Source organism: Telmatherina bonti (genome assembly GCF_933228915.1).
Source record: "Telmatherina bonti genome assembly, chromosome: 6".
Classification (NCBI taxonomy): Eukaryota; Metazoa; Chordata; class Actinopteri; order Atheriniformes; family Telmatherinidae; genus Telmatherina; species Telmatherina bonti.
In genome coordinates, this window is record NC_136624.1 from 14,443,999 (window position 1) to 14,461,611 (window position 17,613).

At 43.1% G+C, this 17,613-nt stretch overlaps 1 protein-coding gene across 4 annotated transcripts; it reads left to right on the forward strand.

Annotated features, from left to right (window-relative positions):
* Positions 1-702: 702 nt before the first annotated feature.
* On the forward strand, positions 703-17,357 carry smpd4 (sphingomyelin phosphodiesterase 4). Of its 4 annotated transcripts, none has more exons than XM_079242977.1 (20): positions 703-758; positions 1,161-1,283; positions 1,390-1,476; positions 2,976-3,112; positions 3,213-3,288; positions 4,439-4,547; positions 5,378-5,430; positions 5,530-5,681; positions 5,932-6,064; positions 7,447-7,518; positions 10,209-10,346; positions 11,379-11,533; positions 12,680-12,770; positions 12,842-12,936; positions 13,007-13,170; positions 13,254-13,459; positions 13,539-13,769; positions 16,189-16,320; positions 16,390-16,518; positions 16,593-17,357. In XM_079242977.1, exons 2-20 carry the CDS (start codon positions 1,245-1,247, stop codon positions 16,911-16,913), a joined length of 2,520 nt encoding a protein of 839 aa, XP_079099103.1. In that variant the 5' UTR covers positions 703-758; positions 1,161-1,244; the 3' UTR covers positions 16,914-17,357. The 4 variants fall into 4 exon arrangements, with proteins under 4 accessions (XP_079099103.1, XP_079099102.1, XP_079099104.1 ...); XM_079242976.1 differs by having other exon boundaries at positions 715-810; XM_079242978.1 differs by having other exon boundaries at positions 715-810; positions 7,447-7,512.
* Positions 17,358-17,613: the final 256 nt, after the last annotated feature.

Consider the following 17,613-nt stretch of genomic DNA (forward strand, 5'->3'; position numbering starts at 1 on the left):
CCTTGTTCAGGTTTTTTTGACAATACCTTTGGTTTTGTTAAGCGGATCGGCTCAGACAGCAAAACCAGACATTTGACATTATTCATACTTTTATTTGCACACAGCTAAATTATTGTAAATCCTTGTGTGTGAGTACATGTCAGGGTATCTTCATCTAGTACACAAATCAGACAGCATGGTCGTATCACACCAATTCTGACATCTCATTAGATTGATTTCAGTTTTTGTTTTTTTTGTTTTTTTTTAATGAGATTTACCATTCCTCCTGTAACCTTTCCAAAAGAATGAGTAAGTTTAGAAAATGGATGGAGTGAATATTTATAAGCATCACCATATTTACTCATAACTTTATCATTAGGGTAATGCTGTACATGCTGCTTAAAATAATGTCCTTCACATCATCTACACAACTCGGAGGACAATGTGCTATTGAGTGATGTCTTCAATTTCTCTGCAAGACAGAAAGGTAGGACATAATTTCTGTCAGCAACCGTCAACCTTCAGACAAGACTTACTGTTAATTATAATTCTCCCTAAGAAACTACAACATTGCCATTTCCGTGTGTCATAAATTATGTACATTTTCTGTCGCATTTTATTTAATTCGCTTTGTTACCAAACCGTTGCTATGTTCAGCCTCACCAGGTGGTGGCAGCAACGAGTCGTCATGCGAAGCAAGCGTGTCCTCTAAAACACCATAGAAGAAGAAGAAGAGCCGCGCTGCCGCCTGCTTGGTGCGGTTTGGAACGCGCTGATGGGTAAACCTATTTAGATAGCAGTTTGAACTTTGAATTTCTGTGAGGAGCAGAGGTGAATAATAATTTCTATTCAAGTTAAATACACTTAGATTTTACTGAAAAAGTTGTCAAAGGATTTCTGTGGAGTTTGCGGCTGCCGCTGGTCTCCTTTTACTAGCTAAGTAAGTTAGCATCGCTAGCTAACAGGCTATTTACTAAAGTAAATATAAGGTTTTTCATGCTCTGTACTCTAGCCAGGTAAAGGTAGATACAGGTATCACTCTTCCTCTAAAGCATAAGCTTGTTTTGGTTATCAGATTGTATGTTTTTAAGCAGACTGGGAACTCTTCATGCTAAACAACGATGTGTTTCCAGCTAACTTAGCCGAAGAATAAATGATGCAAGTTTGTCTTTGTGCTCCAGGTGGGATCATATTGGACTGTAAATACAGATTAACACACATCATATTGGACTATAGATACAGACGAACATACATACAAATCTTTCATGGCTGCTCCAGCGTTACAACAACCCAGTTTCTTGCTGGTGAGTCTGGTTAATCATGATTAAACATTCAAACCATCCTAACTCTGATCAACCTGAATTATTTTAACCAATTAGTAAATTATATGTAAACTATATTGTGTTGCAGGCAAATCTTAAAGCAGACGTCACCAACAAACCACTCATTCAGCGATGCCAGGATCTGGTGAAGATCATAGATGAGTATCCTGCAAAGGTACCATCATCTCCCTCAACAAAAAGCTAATTTCTATAATGTACTGTATACATATACAATCTCTACAGTTTCTTAGATATTTTTGTGTGGTTTCAGCTGCCCAGACACGTGCATCTATAAATTTAATCACTAAAACATTTACTTGTTAGTTTCTGAAGAAACAAGATAGAAACTATGTAGGACAGAGGTGACCAACTCTGGTCCTCGAGTGCCACAGTTTGCAAGTGTCAGCAAGTTTCCTGCTACAAAACACCGGACTCAAATCAAGGAGTAATTAACAGATTTGTTTGGTGTGAAGTCAAGCTCTGCACAAGTCCATTAATTAAGTGTGATGTGAGTCTGGTGTGTTGCAACAGGGAAACCAACACTTATAGGACAGTGGCCCTCGAGGACTAGAGTTGCCCACTGCTGATTTAGGAGGCTGAATATTAAACTTTTGTAATAAGTTATTGACTTAATCTTCTTTTTTAATTGATATTTTATTTAAAATTGTGTCTACAAAGTATGAACAAGCTTCAAAGGAAAAAGTGTTTCAATTATAGTCATGTATTCTAATAAATCCTGGTTGAAAAGTATCATACAAGTCAATCTATGACTAACCAGGATGATCTAAACGTTTACTCTTATCACCTGTGTGTGGAGCTAACCGGGTCTTTTAGCTTCTGAGTTACACGTTTCGTGTTATGTTTTATTAAGGTTATTCTTTACAGCTAGTCAGATCAAGTCTTAGACTCGTGTTTTCAGATATTAATAAACATTTACTTGTACACTAAAGAAATCTGAATCTTCCACTTCACTCTCCCCATCCACATGCCAGAAAGGTGATATGACAAAGAAAATTATGCTGATGCTCTTTATAGCGTTTTCCTTTAGTGTGTGTTGTAAAGGGTTTTTGTTTCACGTAGAATGTGGAGGCTGCGTTGGCGAACAGCTGCCGTTCTATTGGTGCTGCTCTGAGAGACACAAAGGGTGCTTGTGAGGATTTTCTGATGTGGGGGTTTGTCGTCTGTACAAAGATCATGGCTGCACATTCAGAAAACTTTATTCATCCCCAAGGCACGACTCAGTTCACAGACAAGGGTCGCAGCAGCGGACAGTTAGTTATCTACACAGAATACACATGGTTTACATATTGGTCAATGTCCATGAGCACGACATGACATCCTGACAGGATCCAACCATTAAGTGTCACAGTTTTACCATCAGCAAAACAACAGTGGCAGAAAAAAGTAGCTTATTAAAAACTTCAATAAATAAAATAGGGTTTTTTGGGGTTTTTTAGGACATGAAACCGACGAACTAGTGTTTTTCTGCAGTTACATGGTAATTACAGATAATCAAGTTGCCCCTGTCACTCAAAAATGAATAAAAAACAAGGTGATGGAGCCTCCGCTGACTCGTGCTGTATGATTAATTTTATATGCATACTTGTTCTTTCCCACATTTGTAAGAATCCCAGTAAGTCGCAGTTTGAGATTTCTAATTTTTGTCCACTGAAGGAGCTGAACCTGATCTTTCCTTGGCTGGTGGAGAGTGTGTTTGGCAGTCTGGACGGCATCATCTCTGGTTGGAACCTGCGTCTTCTTCATTCACGGAGCAATGAGTACAGTGTTGTGTTGGAATTTCTTAACCCCAGGTAGCTGCTGTCTCCTGTTTGTTTATAATTCTGCAATAAAAGTAAAACTTCACATTTTTATCAAAACCAAACATTGATTTTTTTTTTCTTTTTGCTTTAGTGGCCCAATGATGAAGCTGGTGTACAAACTTCAGGCTGAGGAGTACAAATATGAAATCCCGGTCAATTATCTCCCGGTAAGAACATAACTCTGTTATGCTTTCATGTCAGACTAAGCCTTAAAAAAATCACACAAAACTGAACCTCTGTAAGTGCTGCTGAGCTGGAGATTTTAGAGTATGAACAAAAATAGTTTGTTTTAAGAAACATCCTTTTGAATGTTTTAGTTAAGAAGAACACACTGCACAGCTCTTGGTTCAGGTAGCAGTTCCTTACTGGCAGGTCTGCCTGCATGCAGTTTTACCTCTGCAGAGGATGATGCAGCATCTTCAAACAGCCCAAAAAAAGCTCATGTCACTCTTAATCACGCTCCACAGGCTTCCAGGTGCAGCGCGCATCAAATTCAAAGCTTTGCTTCTGGCTGACTAAACAGTAACTCAAACGGCTCCTGTTTACCTCCAGTCCTTAATCCAGAGCTACTCTTCCTCTCTGCCAGTCTAAGACCAGTGCTCCCACCACTATGTGGCCAGTTACAACAATGACATTATCCAAACTTTTAATCACCCAATGAGACTTCAAGCCTGATTAAAATTCTCCCTTTTCTTATGTTTAGCTGCTGAAACAGAATTTAAAGTTTAGATGACATGTTCAGGAGAGACTGAGCTTTGCCAACCATGATGGGGCGCAGATAGCCTGGCAAGCCAGCCTCCCACGCTGTACCAGCGTGGGGTCTGGGGTCTCACTCACATCAACAGATTAGGGCGGGGCAAACAAGCGCAGAGTAAACCAATCAGAAACATGGCGGACCTGACGTCAGTCTGCAGTCATTCAGTCATCAACCTGTTAAAACTCTTCATCTTTCCTTCAGACATGGAGTCCTGAGATCAGAGTACAAAAATTATTGATTTGGCTTTCTTACTGTTTTTATCGCCATAAAAATTTACATTGACAAATTGTGCTCAGTGTTTGTAGATATAATCTGTAAAGTCCCATTTCTGTTACATCACGTAGGCAGTGACACACAGTCATGGTTTGATACCATGGTGACAGTGAAAAATGTGGTTTTACTTCACTAAACGACATAATGATCACTGCTATTTTTATTGTGTTAGTGGTAGTTATTAGTATTAGATCAGGAGGGATTGTTTCAATTTCATACAAACTATGAAAAAATCCAGTAGAAATAGAAAAGTTTCTATTTGTTTGTCATGCTTGGGGTCTTTCCAGGGTCCTGTGAAGGCCTGCATCCAGGAGGGCGTCCTCCCCGACTGTCCGTTGTTCCACAACAAGCTACAGTTCCCCCTGTCGGGTGTCCTGACCCTGAACCTCGCTCTCAGTATCCTTTCCCTTGTAGACTGTGTGAAGACATGAAGGGACCACAACGAGACACCTGCAGCTGCCACAAACGATCAGTTTAGTAATTGACTGGTCATCAGTGCTTTAGCCAACAAGTAAACTAATCGGATCGTATGTAATTTGTAGCTTGTGGTCCCAGCATGCAGCTGTTCTTTCTGAGCATCATCAGCTTCCAGCTTGAAGTGTTGTCTCTAAAATAAATACAGTTACAATAGGAGCTCATTCTACAAGTTTTACTAAACTTTTCAGGTTGTAGGAAAATAAGAAAACGAGTCACTGGGCTGAAGAAAACAAAATAAATACTTGTTTAGGTTTTTCTTCACTTCCTGTGGAATCAAACCAGCTGCATTTTCATGTACAGAATGATGCTGCGAGATACACGCTAATCCAACAAGTTGGTGTTAATGTTAGCTGCTAACTAGCCAGTTAGCTTACCGAGACAAGTCTCCTTCCTAGTCAGAAACTGAATCAGTAGCAACACGCTTCCTTTCTACAAGCTCGTGCATTCCTGTCGGGCCGCCATGAAATGAAAGTTCTAGCGTGCAGATTTAGCCTTTCATCCTGCTGCTTGGGCGTAACTTTTCTGGTCATGACACGTTGCCGATTGCCACGACGGTGCATGTACATCAAGAACAGAACGGCAGCAGAAGGTACAGCAGCAGTTTTTAGAGAGAAAAAAAGATTAAAATAACAAAAAACAATTTCACTGTTTGACTGACTCATTGTTTTTCACCTGCTGCAGGTGTGACTGACGTGACTGAAACATGAAAAATGATCTTTTGGCATCAATTGTTCCTTAATGCTCTGCAGATCCTTTTGAATTCTACATGTTTAATTTTGCGTACTGCCTCATCACAGCAAAGGTGAGTTTGTCCGATTCAGTTCTGCCTCTTTCATTCAGAACTTCTTCATGACGAGCTGTGTGTTTATCAGCACATGGACGGTAAACTTTGTGGTATCAGAACTCTCTTCAGGGACAACACAGCAGCTCTACTGACTCTGCCTACTTTGTACTGGTGGATATGTACCTGAAGTACTTCCTCCCCACCGAGGGAAGCGTGCCTCCATCCCCTTTCTCTGACTCCAGAGGCTCCGTCTCAGCTCCGTCACCGAGGTGACCGTGTTGGTTATACGTGCACACAGTATTTCCTTATTGAAACCTAAATGTTTCCTGAGGATTCATTAACCTAAAAAAAATCAAGTTTTCTGCATCTAAATAAACTCAATAATTTGTTGTGTATAAAAATAACTTGTAGTGGGAATTAAGGTTTTGTTGCTTCATGTTCAGAGTAAACACTCATTCAGACTGTACAGCGTTTGTTGTTTGGTCAAACTCGACTCTCCTCCGTCTTTATATCCTGCAGATCCTCCAGTGTGTCCTTTGCTGGTTATGGTGTTCACAGTCCCAGTCTCCTGAAGCATCACATCTTCCACCAGCCGTCTGTGAACGCCGACCCTGCAGCTCAGGAGATCTGGAGGTCGGAGACGCTGCTGCAGGTGAGACATGGCCGGCTGGGATTCAGAGACCAACACATGAAATCAAGTCTGGGTTAATAAGTCGATGCACGGCTGGATTTCTGGTTCGTGCTTCGCTTCAGCTGCTGGTGTGGACGATGCAGCAGGCAGCTTCCAGCCAACAGATCCTCCCAGTCGCCTCCAGTTCAGATCTAGTGTGGCTGTGTCTTTATTTCTGCAGAACTTCTAAGATCCATTTCAACCACAGGAAGGTCTACCACCAGTCGACCCAGTCATGCTTAGACCTCAGTGAGAATCTAGAAAGACTTGAATAATTCTGCAGTCCGTTCAGTGTTACAGTCCTGGTGCCGCTGGTTCAGATGGGCTTTTAGTTGACAGGTGGAACCGGAGAACCTGAAACCAGATCTTATTGCTACACGCAACAGCTGATTCATTTATAAGTTTGGGGCTTTCGATATTTTTAGAGGGGTTTCTCTTACCTGGAATGAATTTACCAGAGTAAAACCATTTCTGCTAATTTGTGCAGTTTTCATTTCCACTGCAGAACCTTGGAACAATGATAAGTTCGGTTCTTTTCAAACATTCAGCTCTTTTGGCTCGGCTCTCATGACTCCTGAATGCCTCTGCATTTGGGATCACCTAAAACCTCTAGTTGAACACATCTTAAAGGCTTTGGATGTTTTTGTTTTTTTTTTACTCGGAAAGCCATTTATTCGTTTGTGTGTTTTCATAAAGAGACATCTTGGTTTCCTGTTAAAGAATACAGTTAAATGAAACCTTTAAAGGAACAACAGAAACCAGAATCTTCTTCTTTAACTTTTCCAGAAGAGTGTGTGTGTGTCCTACATGCAGCTCTGATGGGATGTCGGCTTTTCTCGCATACTTCTAAGTTGCTGCTTTGAAGTCACGCTGAACATCTTCCTCAGTAAATTCGCTCTGAAGAACCTGAACCTTGTAATCCATCCATTGCTCATAGTTCCACTTTCCAAACCGTGAAACATGCAGCTTTTTACAGCAGCATGTTTAAAAGTTTAATCAGAGTAAACTATAACAGATTACATATTCAGCAGAGTATCCTGATTACTATGTTGCTCTGTATGAATTGGCTTGAAATGGTGTGTATGGAAAGTGCCCTGCGACAACGTTGTGGTGATGTGGCGTTTTACAAATAAAAGCTGAATTACTGAGACAGCTCCTCATCAGACGGTGATGTTAAATGTGCTCACATAGAAATCCCTTTCTACCCAGCGCAGAGCTTTTGGGTTTTTATATTAATCCTGTTTTCTGAATGAAAACCTGGGTGCTGGACACTGATGTTTTTATAAGAAAACAGCAACTTATTTATGAGAGATGTCGACACTCGGCTCTTTATAAAATGAAAAATCTTTGAATTGTTTCTCCAGATGTTTGTGGAGATCTGGCTCCATCACTACTCCCTGGAGATGTACCAGAAGCTGCAGTCCCCTCAGGTAAAGGTAAGACCGTTGACCTCCCCCTCCATCTCCTGTCTGCTGCACCGCAGTGACGCACGGCTGACTGCTGATTCGCTGACCACATCCCTTCCCTCACTTCTCCATCCCAGCAAGCCATGGGTGGGAAAATGGCAAGACCAGCTACCGTTCCTACTCCTCCACTTTGTTTTGGTTAACTCTTCAGGCCGGTTTATGATGACATGGTTAAGAAACGTTTCTTTGAAGAAGACGTCCTCAGACTCTTACCGAGGGACAAGTTCCTCCTCAGCTGTGAGCTCACGCTGCAGGCGGTCAGAGATGAGCCGCGTCAGGCTGCTAGAACCAGTGTTGAAAGTGTTGAACTGCTCGTTGTGCGAGTGCACAGCAGGACTTCCTGGTCCAAACGTTGAAAGCCTCAGATGTTCTGGTCTATATGAAGTATTTACCGTCTGAAGCTGCAGAGAAGAGCTGCAGCGTTCAGGGCTTTGGCATGTTCCTGGTAGTAGCGCTTTTGCTCCTTTCCACATCCTTCGCATGCTGCATGTCCACCTCACCAGGTGTTTGTTTTGTTGTTGTTTTCCCTGTGGTTGTGTGTAGAACATCAGCATCAAGTCAAACTGGTTCCAGTAAAACCATGCCACCGGATGTGTTTCATTAAACCATTAAAACTACAAACTGTATTTTACTTTTCTCTGTTCTTGGTTAAATCTTTACAGGGCACTCAGTGAAATACCTTGAAATTAGAAATTTCAATTTAAAATTGTCCTTCTGGTATGAACCAAGACCTCCACTCTGTTTCATTAACAAAAGAAGTTTCATGCTGAATATGAAAGAAAAAGAAGTGATCAAAAATAGTCACTTGTCCCACAAAGGGTTAAAGGTAACAATGTAGAGCTAAACTCTTATAAACCCAGTCAGCATCCAGACATTTTTTATTTTTCAGGACAGCCTCAGTTGTCAGGTTATGAGACTAAAATGATTTAAAATGAGTGTATTAATGCAAATTACACCATAAAGACCTCACAGAGAGTTTATTACCAGCAGTCATCTGTAGAAATACCACAGATCAACGAGCCTTTTCTCATCTGCATACCATTCTATCCGGTCTCGGCTGTCAGGAGGAAAAATATTGGCGTTGAAAGAAAAACTATTTACACTTTTTCCTCCTGCTGTTTTGTTTATGCCTCATGAATTCATATCTTCATAGAAAACCATTATGTTTGTCATGCAGACTGGTTGTGGATCTTTGGCTGCTCCTCATTTTAGTTTACCGCCAGTTTAAGCTCTCTTATTCTGGTGAGGGGGGGACCTCTGGTCCTCTGTTGTCCTGCATGTGTTTGGAGTTTTCCCTGCTGCAACACACCAGACACACATCAGACTTAACTTGCAAACCGGTGTCAATCTTGACATTAAACTCTGCACCAGTCTAATTAGCCACTGGTTTGGGTGGGGTGTGTTGCAGCAGGGAAACTCCCAACACTTTCAGGCCCTCGAGGACCAGAGTTGCCCACCCCTGCTAATCAATGGATTGTTTGACACAACATGGCTTCATCATTATTTATTCCAAGTCCAAAGAAAGATCTTCTAGTAACCATAGTTACTGATGTAGATCTTTTTGTATGAGGAAAATGTGATGGTCATGTTGCCATGGATCATTTTCTATAAAGTCTTAGAATAAACACTACATATTGCAGCTGGATGTTAAACCTGGACAGGATATCAATACCTGGAAAACCTCCACAGATCACCTAAAAACTAAAACTTATCAATCACCATTCCCCCCACAGAGCTGCAGACTGCCGTTCCTCAGAAATACTTGGCGAGATAAGTGGCTGTACTCCGTGCTGCAGGCCATCTAGCTGCGATTTTAAGGTTTAAACAAGCAGCCTGTCAGTCAGACTTGATGCTGATGTTCTTATTCCTGCAACATCTGTGCCACGTGTGTGATGTACTTTTTGTTATTAATGTGATAAGATGCTGTTTCAGTCATCACCACTGTTTCCTTTGCAGTTCTGCTGCATGATTAGTTTTATCTGTTTATGGATTCATCTCAAAAGACTGAAAAACGCTTCTGAAGTTTGTAGTAAACATATCAGTCTGCTCCTTCAAGCTGCACAGGAAACAGTTTTCCTCCTTCGTGAACATGCAATAACCACTGAAAACACGGCGCCGTGTGTCCGTCCTGGCAGGGAAGGACTGGAACAGGAAGATTTTGGATGAACAGACTGAAGTTTCTGATCATTCTTCTTTCATTCTCACAGTTTTGATTGAACAGGAAAACAAAATCTTCCAGTTTGAGTTGTTCCTGTTCGTGATGCTGAACATCAGGGACGGGAATCCGTCCAGGTCTCTGGATCAAACCCTCTGATGGAGGCATGACTCTGATGAAATCTGCTGGGACCGTTTCCCGTCCCTGTGGTGGCGTCTCCTCTTCATTGTTCGCCGAAGCGTTTTGTTCCCACAGCCAACATGTTGTTCTGTTTCTTTCCTCCTGAATGTTTTTGGCCAAATGTTTCTTTTCTGGTTGCTTTTCCTTTTTGCTTCTTCCTTTTCTCCCGTTCTCATGAGTTCCTCCCTCCTGCCATCTTTCTCTTCCTCACCCTCCCCCTTATTGTCACTTTTCTCCCCTTCCTTCTCACTGTCACTCCTCCTTTTGTTGTTGTCCTTCCTCTTCCTCATCTTCCTCCCCACCCCTGGTGGTCACGGGTGATCAGCTGGCGCTGCTGCAGTACCGCCTCAGTATGTCCAGCATGCCGTGCCAACCCCACGCCCCACCAGGCTCTGGGACCCTCCACACCTACCAAGTACTTTTACCTTTTCATTCACCCCCGCCCCTCTGGGGCCTCCTGGAGGTAAACCTTCAGTCAGCTGAGTTCCCAGTCAGGGGTCCTTCTCTCAGAGCGACGGCCACATTCTGCTGCATCCACCAGCCAGATGTAGCAGCTAAACCTGCATGTTTGATTCTGGTTTCTGCACGAGAGACTGTAACGCTTCTGTCTGATCACGCTGAACCGAGTTCCTGCACACCAACGCATCTCTTCACCGCCACGCTTCCAGCAAAAAACCTGTTCATGGATGTTTTCATGAAGGTGTTACAGATGTTTTATTAGAGGTAAATATCCCCTGATATCAGCTGATGGTGATCACAGCTGCTTCGGTCCAGAAGGGATGTTTACGTCTCTGTAAACCAGAATATTTGGGTGGTGAATAAACTCGGTGATTTAAAAAAAAAAAAAAAAAAAAAAAAAAAAAAGCTAATTATTTTACAATTTTTTATCTTCGTTCAAAAATCAGTTCCATCTGAAATACTTGATCCTCCAGGCCGTGTTCTGTTGTGGACCGCTTTGTCTGACTGGAAATGAGAGAAGGATCCCTGACAGGAAACATAATCCTGGAATGAAGCTTTGGGAAATGAATCTGTGCAGAAATGTTCTTGTTTGGGTGTGGTTCTCTGCTTTGTGTGTGTTTTAAAAGCATGCATTTGACACTGATTTGTTGCTAATGACGTCTCTTTGTACACGTCTGCTCTTTAAAAAGCAGAAGAAACAGCTGTCAAAGTTTATTTTATATTATATCAAACTTTAAAACTGGCTGTAGGGCTGATGGTTGCATTAATGGCCTTTCTGCAGAAGATTTGCATAATTTTGGGGAGATTTGATGAGCACAGAGGTCCCAGCTGACTTTTCTTTGTTTTCCTGACATAAAACAGGAAAAAAAGAAAATAATCAAAGTTCACCGTGGAGAAAAAACACTCCTGTGGACCTCTGTACTCACACTGCTTTTTGGCTGCTTTTGGACTGGTTTGCATCATGATTGGCTGCTTTTGGAACCGGGGAGCGGGTTGAGTGCTCTGTGGAACGGCGTGTGACTGGCTGCCTTTGCAGGAGCCCTTCAGTCCTTCAGAGGAGCACGTGCTGGTGGTGCGTCTCCTGGTCAAGCATCTGCACGCCTTCTCCAACAGTCTGAAGCCAGAGCAGCTGTCTTCATCGCCCTCAGCCCACTCACACACTCACACCAGCCCACTGGAGGAATTCAAAAGGTCTGTCACTTTTATTTACACCTCAGGGATGGGTGGGCTTTCTGGCACAGAGCACGACTGGTTTCAGATCCATCTAAAAGACGGGGACGACTCTGTGTCTACAGGAAACTATGAATCTGAGCAAACTAACCTGCGGAGTTCCCCAGGGCTCTATTTGTGGGCCACATCTTCATGTTCCCACTCGTTAAAATGATTAAAAACAACTAAATATTTTACCATAACTAAGCTGATGACACACAACGCTACATAAGCAAACACAAATTAAAGGTTGGATGTGCCACAACTGCCCGCAGTTAAATGAAGATAAAACTGAAATAATAACTTTGGAGAAGATTAAAAGTCAGAAATCTGCTTCAAACAAACAAGCGCATGTTAAAAACCAACAGCAAAGCTGGATGTCTGGGCGTAGTCATGGAATTTCAGCATCGCATTAGTTAGAAAGTCTGCTTTTTATCACATAAAGAACATCAGTAATATTAAATGACTCCCTAGAAAGTCCGTCTGTCCATCAGCTGCAGTCAGTCCAGAATGCCGCTGCTCCAGTCCTCACCAAGACTAAGAAAGTCGATCATATAACCTCCCACTGGCTTCCAGTCTAATCTGGGTTTTATTTCTATTCACTGTTGCTGATCAGGCAGGACAGTTATTTATATAATAACTTTTCATAAACAAGATTACTGTTAAAACATCAGCAGTGTGACATTGGAAGCAAGGTGTGAAAGAAAAGATGAAAAGAAACTTAAGACAGAATAAAAAAATAAACATAATAGAAACAGGTTTTTTGACACAGACAGACATCGAGTGGATTTACACGACCAGTCAAAAGTTTGACTTACCGTGGGGCTTTAATGGGAAAGTGTGTCCAAACATGTTTTAGATATTAAAAGCAGAAAAACTAAATGTTTTAACTCTTGAAGATGGAAAGCAAACTCAACCCAGATGATCTTAGTTGTCATAAAAACTTTTTATTTAAACAGCTCCTGCATTTTATCTGCTGTATTTCAATATTCTTATTATTTAGATTGTGTTAATTCTATTTTTAATTTGTATTAATTCATGTCTAATGCAAAGCTCTGGGCATGAAATATGCTCTACGATTAAACCTTGATTGAGATCTGAGTGCTGTCGTGTCCGTCTGTCCTGCAGGGTGGTGGTGCAGCGCTTCGTGCAGCAGAAGCTCTATATGTTCCTGCAGCACTGCTTTGGTCACTGGCCTCTGGACGCCTCCTTCAGAGCCGTACGTTTAACCGCCCGACCCGCTTTGTTCCCTCCGTCGCTCTGCCTCAGCTGCATTCTTTCTGCCTCCAGGTGATGGAGACGTGGTTGAGCTACATCCAGCCATGGAGATACACAGGAGAGAAGAGCAACCAGCCCGACCAGAACCGGACCGTTCCTGATAGATGGTCGGTGCACAGCTTGTGTTTCCCTTTCAATCCCGACGCCGCCTGAATTCCTTTCATTTCCTTTCCGCAGGGAGACGTTCGTGCACGAGAACCTGCTCATGTACACAAAGCTCTTCCAGGGCTTTCTAAACAGAGCCGTGAGGACGGATCTGGTCAACGCCAAAAACGCGCTGATGGTCTTCAGGGTGGCCAAAGTCTTTTCCCAGCCCAACCTGGCAGAAATGATCCAGAAAGGTGGGAACGCTGGGATGTTTTCCCGGTCGCAGGTACCCGTTGTCTGCCCGAGTAATGGACACAGTCTGGTTCTGGTTCTGCAGGAGAGCAGCTGTTTCTGGAGCCAGAGCACGTTCTCCACCACCGGCAACCCCGCGGCTACCTGACGCCAAGCCAAGGCGGCAGCTACCTGTCGTCACGGCAACGGGCGGTGACGGACATGGTGTTCAAAGTGAAGAGCCACGTGTATTCCCTGGAAGGACAGGACTGTCAGTACAAGCAGATGTTCGGCACCGAGCTGAGAGGAGCCGTGAGTTTGTAGCTGACAGCTGCTGGGTTCCGCCGTGGTCCGGTTCCTCCTAACAGGTCTGAACTTGTCCGTTGTGCAGGTCATGAAGTTAATCCAGGTCATCGCACAATCCCGACAGATGGCCAAGAGGATATCGGATCACACGAATGAGGTGGCGGCCAACAACTCCTTCCTGTCCTGGTTTGGGTTGGGTTCACCAGACTCCAACAGCACCTTCACAGGAAGTGAGCCGGAGGACAGCGGCGAGTTTCTGAAGAAGACGCACGATTTACTGGACCGAGCTCTGGAAAACCTGTGTCAGATCTTTAAGGTGAGAGGTGGTTCTTGTAGTTTTTCCTCCTCCAGACGGCAGAACTTTATGGTTCCAGCGATGTTGTCTCTGAGCTCCAGCTCGGTTTTTAAACTGGTTTCAACTCGGTCACGACCAGAAGGAAAGAAAGAAGTCATTCATGCCAAACACCGTCTGTGTGGAAAGAGTTCACAAACACAAAGTGTGTTGTTTTTAACGGAGCTTCTGAACGAGCTCCTCCGTCAGCTGGAGTTACAACTTATGGAGACGACATGATTATAGATTTTCTTGGTTTTATTCTTGTCAGAGAAATTAACATGATTTCCTCTGTATTACAAATATACGTTTATTTTTACGGCTGTGACGATCTGCTTTTGTCCCGATTTGATTCCGATCTTTGGGTGCCGATTGGATTTAAATTGCGATTCTCACAATTCTTCAATATTACTGATTTTTGTAGATTCAAAACAAAAAAGAAAATGTACAAAACCTTATTTTCCTCGTCATTTTTCTTCACTTCAAATAGGAAAAACCAACACAATAGCCAAACCATCATTCTGCTCCTATAATGCCCAAGAAGATCAATAAAAACAATAAAATTGACAAAAACTTTATAATAAATTATCTTTATTCATTTGAAATAAAAAATCTAATTTTTTTACAAAAATTGTTTTAAAATTGTGAAGCAAAAAATTCCGATATTTGATTTTTCAATTCGATTTTCCCGCCCCCATTAATTTTACATTATAAATCTTTGAACACTTTTGTTTCCAATGTGGCAAAATAATATAGAAACATAATGAAGTAGTCATGATCCTCTCTGCTGGTAATAAATCCTGCATTTTGACGGGATTTGTCTGAGAAAACAGATGGAAAAGCTACAGATCTTGAGACGGACTTGGGAGGCTTTCCGATTGGACACGACATCTTAAATGGTTTTGAACATTTCTTTTAAACACGAGTGGATAATTTAGAAACACACAGTGGACATCTGTTGAGCTTTGACTTACAGCTGCTGTTTCAGACAGAAATAATACTGGAACAGTGGAAATAAAAAATATCTGGAATTAGATGCTTTTTTATATATATAGAGATATAAATGTTTGCATCCTTATAATGTAACGTTCAGTGAACGATGCCGGATGATGAATCTATTAGAAAAGACGTGAAAACGTTTAATGTCAGTGTTCAGTAAATATTTAGGTGATTTAAACCAGTTAGTTTGCACCGAGGAAGCTGCTGGTTATCCTGCAGGTAGTAAAACTGTCCTGTATCAGCGACGTCTTTGTCTTTTTCTATCAGTCCAGCAACGTTTATTTAATGTCTGGTTTGAAGGGAATACCTCTTCCAGTCATACTTTCCCGCTCCAACATGCCTCTTGTGACAGAACAGAAACAACAAGGTGCGCGACACCGATGTGGTGAAGCTCGTGCGAGTTGCAGCCATCTGCTGATACGGTTCACATATAATTCTTTCTGGAACGGGATGTTTGTAATAAAAACGGTGATTAGATGTGATTAAAGGTGGAATCAAGCCTTATAAGAAACCAAATCTCCATTGCAGTGGAACCAGTCCGATGGTGATCCATTCTCCTCTCACTGATCCTGGGCGGGTCATTGGCTGTTGCATTCAGGGCCGCTGGAGATTTGAGTCTTTGGAATCATAACGGGAAGAAAACTTGGGGTAGCACGGAGGTTGTTTATTGGTTTGTGTTGGGTTTACTGGTCTGTACTGAACCATAGACTGTATATAAAGAGATGGACGGAGCCTCCGTGATGTCACCCGTGGGTTTCTGAAAAGAGCTAAATTGAAGCTCGGTGGGCGGTTCCTACCGTCGCCATGTTGGCAGCGTCATGCGCGTCGTCTCACCTGGAAAATAAAAATATGGGCAAAGGGGTGGAGCTGAGAGGGGAGCCGTGAGTGTCATGGCGGATGATTGACAACGAGCGAACTACGAGCTTTCTGTAGCTGAAAGCTAACCAAGCTAACCCAGAGATAATGGGAGCTAACCAGCTAACGGAGGTAAGCGGGCTAAAGCTAAGTCACATTGTTAACTGGCTAAAAACCGCGGTTGTTCTACGTTCTTCTGACTTGAAGCGGGAGATCGGTACCCGTCAATCAAAAGGACACGCCCCTAAATATGCCAAACTTCGAGATTAAATTATTTTTAAACGGGCGTGTTAGAAAAAATATCACTTCCCCCACAGTTGTCATGAAGGTAAACCTGACCTATTAAACCGAAAAAGGATTTTTGAACCAGGCTGTAAACATGTTTATTTCTGCCGTGAAGTTGGCCTTTTTAACATGGGAGTCTATGGGGATTTGCTCTGTTTTGGGGCCAGCCCCTAGTGGATGAAGGGGGAACTGCAGTTTCATAGGCTTCACTTTTTACCGCTGGAGGTTGCTGCTTGGTACTGACTGGGTTGTGTTGATATTCCAGCTGAACCAGGGTCAGCTGACTCAGCTCATTTCCAACCTGAGTTCCTCTCAGGACGACGTTCACAGCAAGCAGCTTCCGGACTGCATCCAGAGTGAGACGGGGCTGATCCTGACCGAGCTGGGCCGCAGGCAGGTTGGTGTCTTCCTCTCCGCCGTGATGGTGCCCAGCAGCTCCTCCCTCACCGTGTGACTCTGTGTGCAGATCATAAATGGACTCCGCAGGTTTGACATTCAGTACCAGGGAGACCCAGAGCTGCAGCCAATCAGGAGCTACGAGAGCGCCCTGCTGGTCAGGCTTCTGTACCAGGTGTCCTCTCTGGTCAACGGCAGGGTGAGTGGCACCACCACGTCTTCCAGAACGCTTCTGAGCATGCTCAGTGTTGTAAATCTGCTGTCGTCTGTCAGCTCGGGGGCCACATGAATGCATTATGTTCCCGTCCTGACTTCGTGGGCCGCTTCAGTCGTCATTACCTCACGGATCTGGAGTCGGTGTGCAGGCTGCAGCAGAGCCCGATGTCCCGGCAGGTTCTGGAGCGGAGCCGGCAGCCCAGGCTGAGTCTGCGTCCACTGGCCAGCTACCGCACGCTTCTGCTGCTGCTCGCCTTCTACATGATGGGGGCGCTGCTGTCCTTCGGCCCGCTCTCCAGCACCGCGCTGATCCTCGTGGGCGGACTCTTATACGGCGTCCTGATGACACTCTTCGGCGACAAACTGAAGACGCACTGAGAACAACGGCTGAAGTACTCCACCCCTAAAGATGGAGAGAAATAGTCTGCAACAAGCCCAGTGGTTCCAGCAGGATTAACAGATTCATCCTCTCCAACCAGTTTGTCCAGTTTAACGTCAGAATCTAGTTTACACGTTTTCCTCTCTTCATCCAGCTGTTGGAACTTTTTTTTATTTATGAAAAAAAACAAACATTTTTCATCAAAAGTTTCAGTCTGTTTGTTTGCCAGCAGATCAGCTGGTGTGTGTGTGCATGCGTGTGTGTGAGTGCGTGCGTCAGCAAAGATGAAACGGCAGCTCTTTACGTTGCTTTTGAAGGGAGTGAATCCGGTGTGAATGTGGATTATTTGTGTAAATAGTTTTTTCCTACCAGCATCTGGAAACGATGCGGCCAAAACAGTCGAAGTGCACTGATGGAATAAAGAGTTTTTCTCTGTGAAAACAGACGCTTGTCATGGTTTCTGAATTTATTAAAAGCCATTTACCCCTGATCTCTGAAGTAAAAACAGTTTAGATCCAAGTTTTTTAACTCAAAAATAAAGTGAACATTTTGTTGCTTTCTACATGTCAAACGATGGAGTCTGCTGAAGCTGAATATGTTTGCTGAGATGAGATGTCATACCCTTGACTGTGTGGAAAGAAACGTCTCTTAATTTCAGCCAAGTCCAATAGCAGATTATTTAATACTTTAATAATAGAT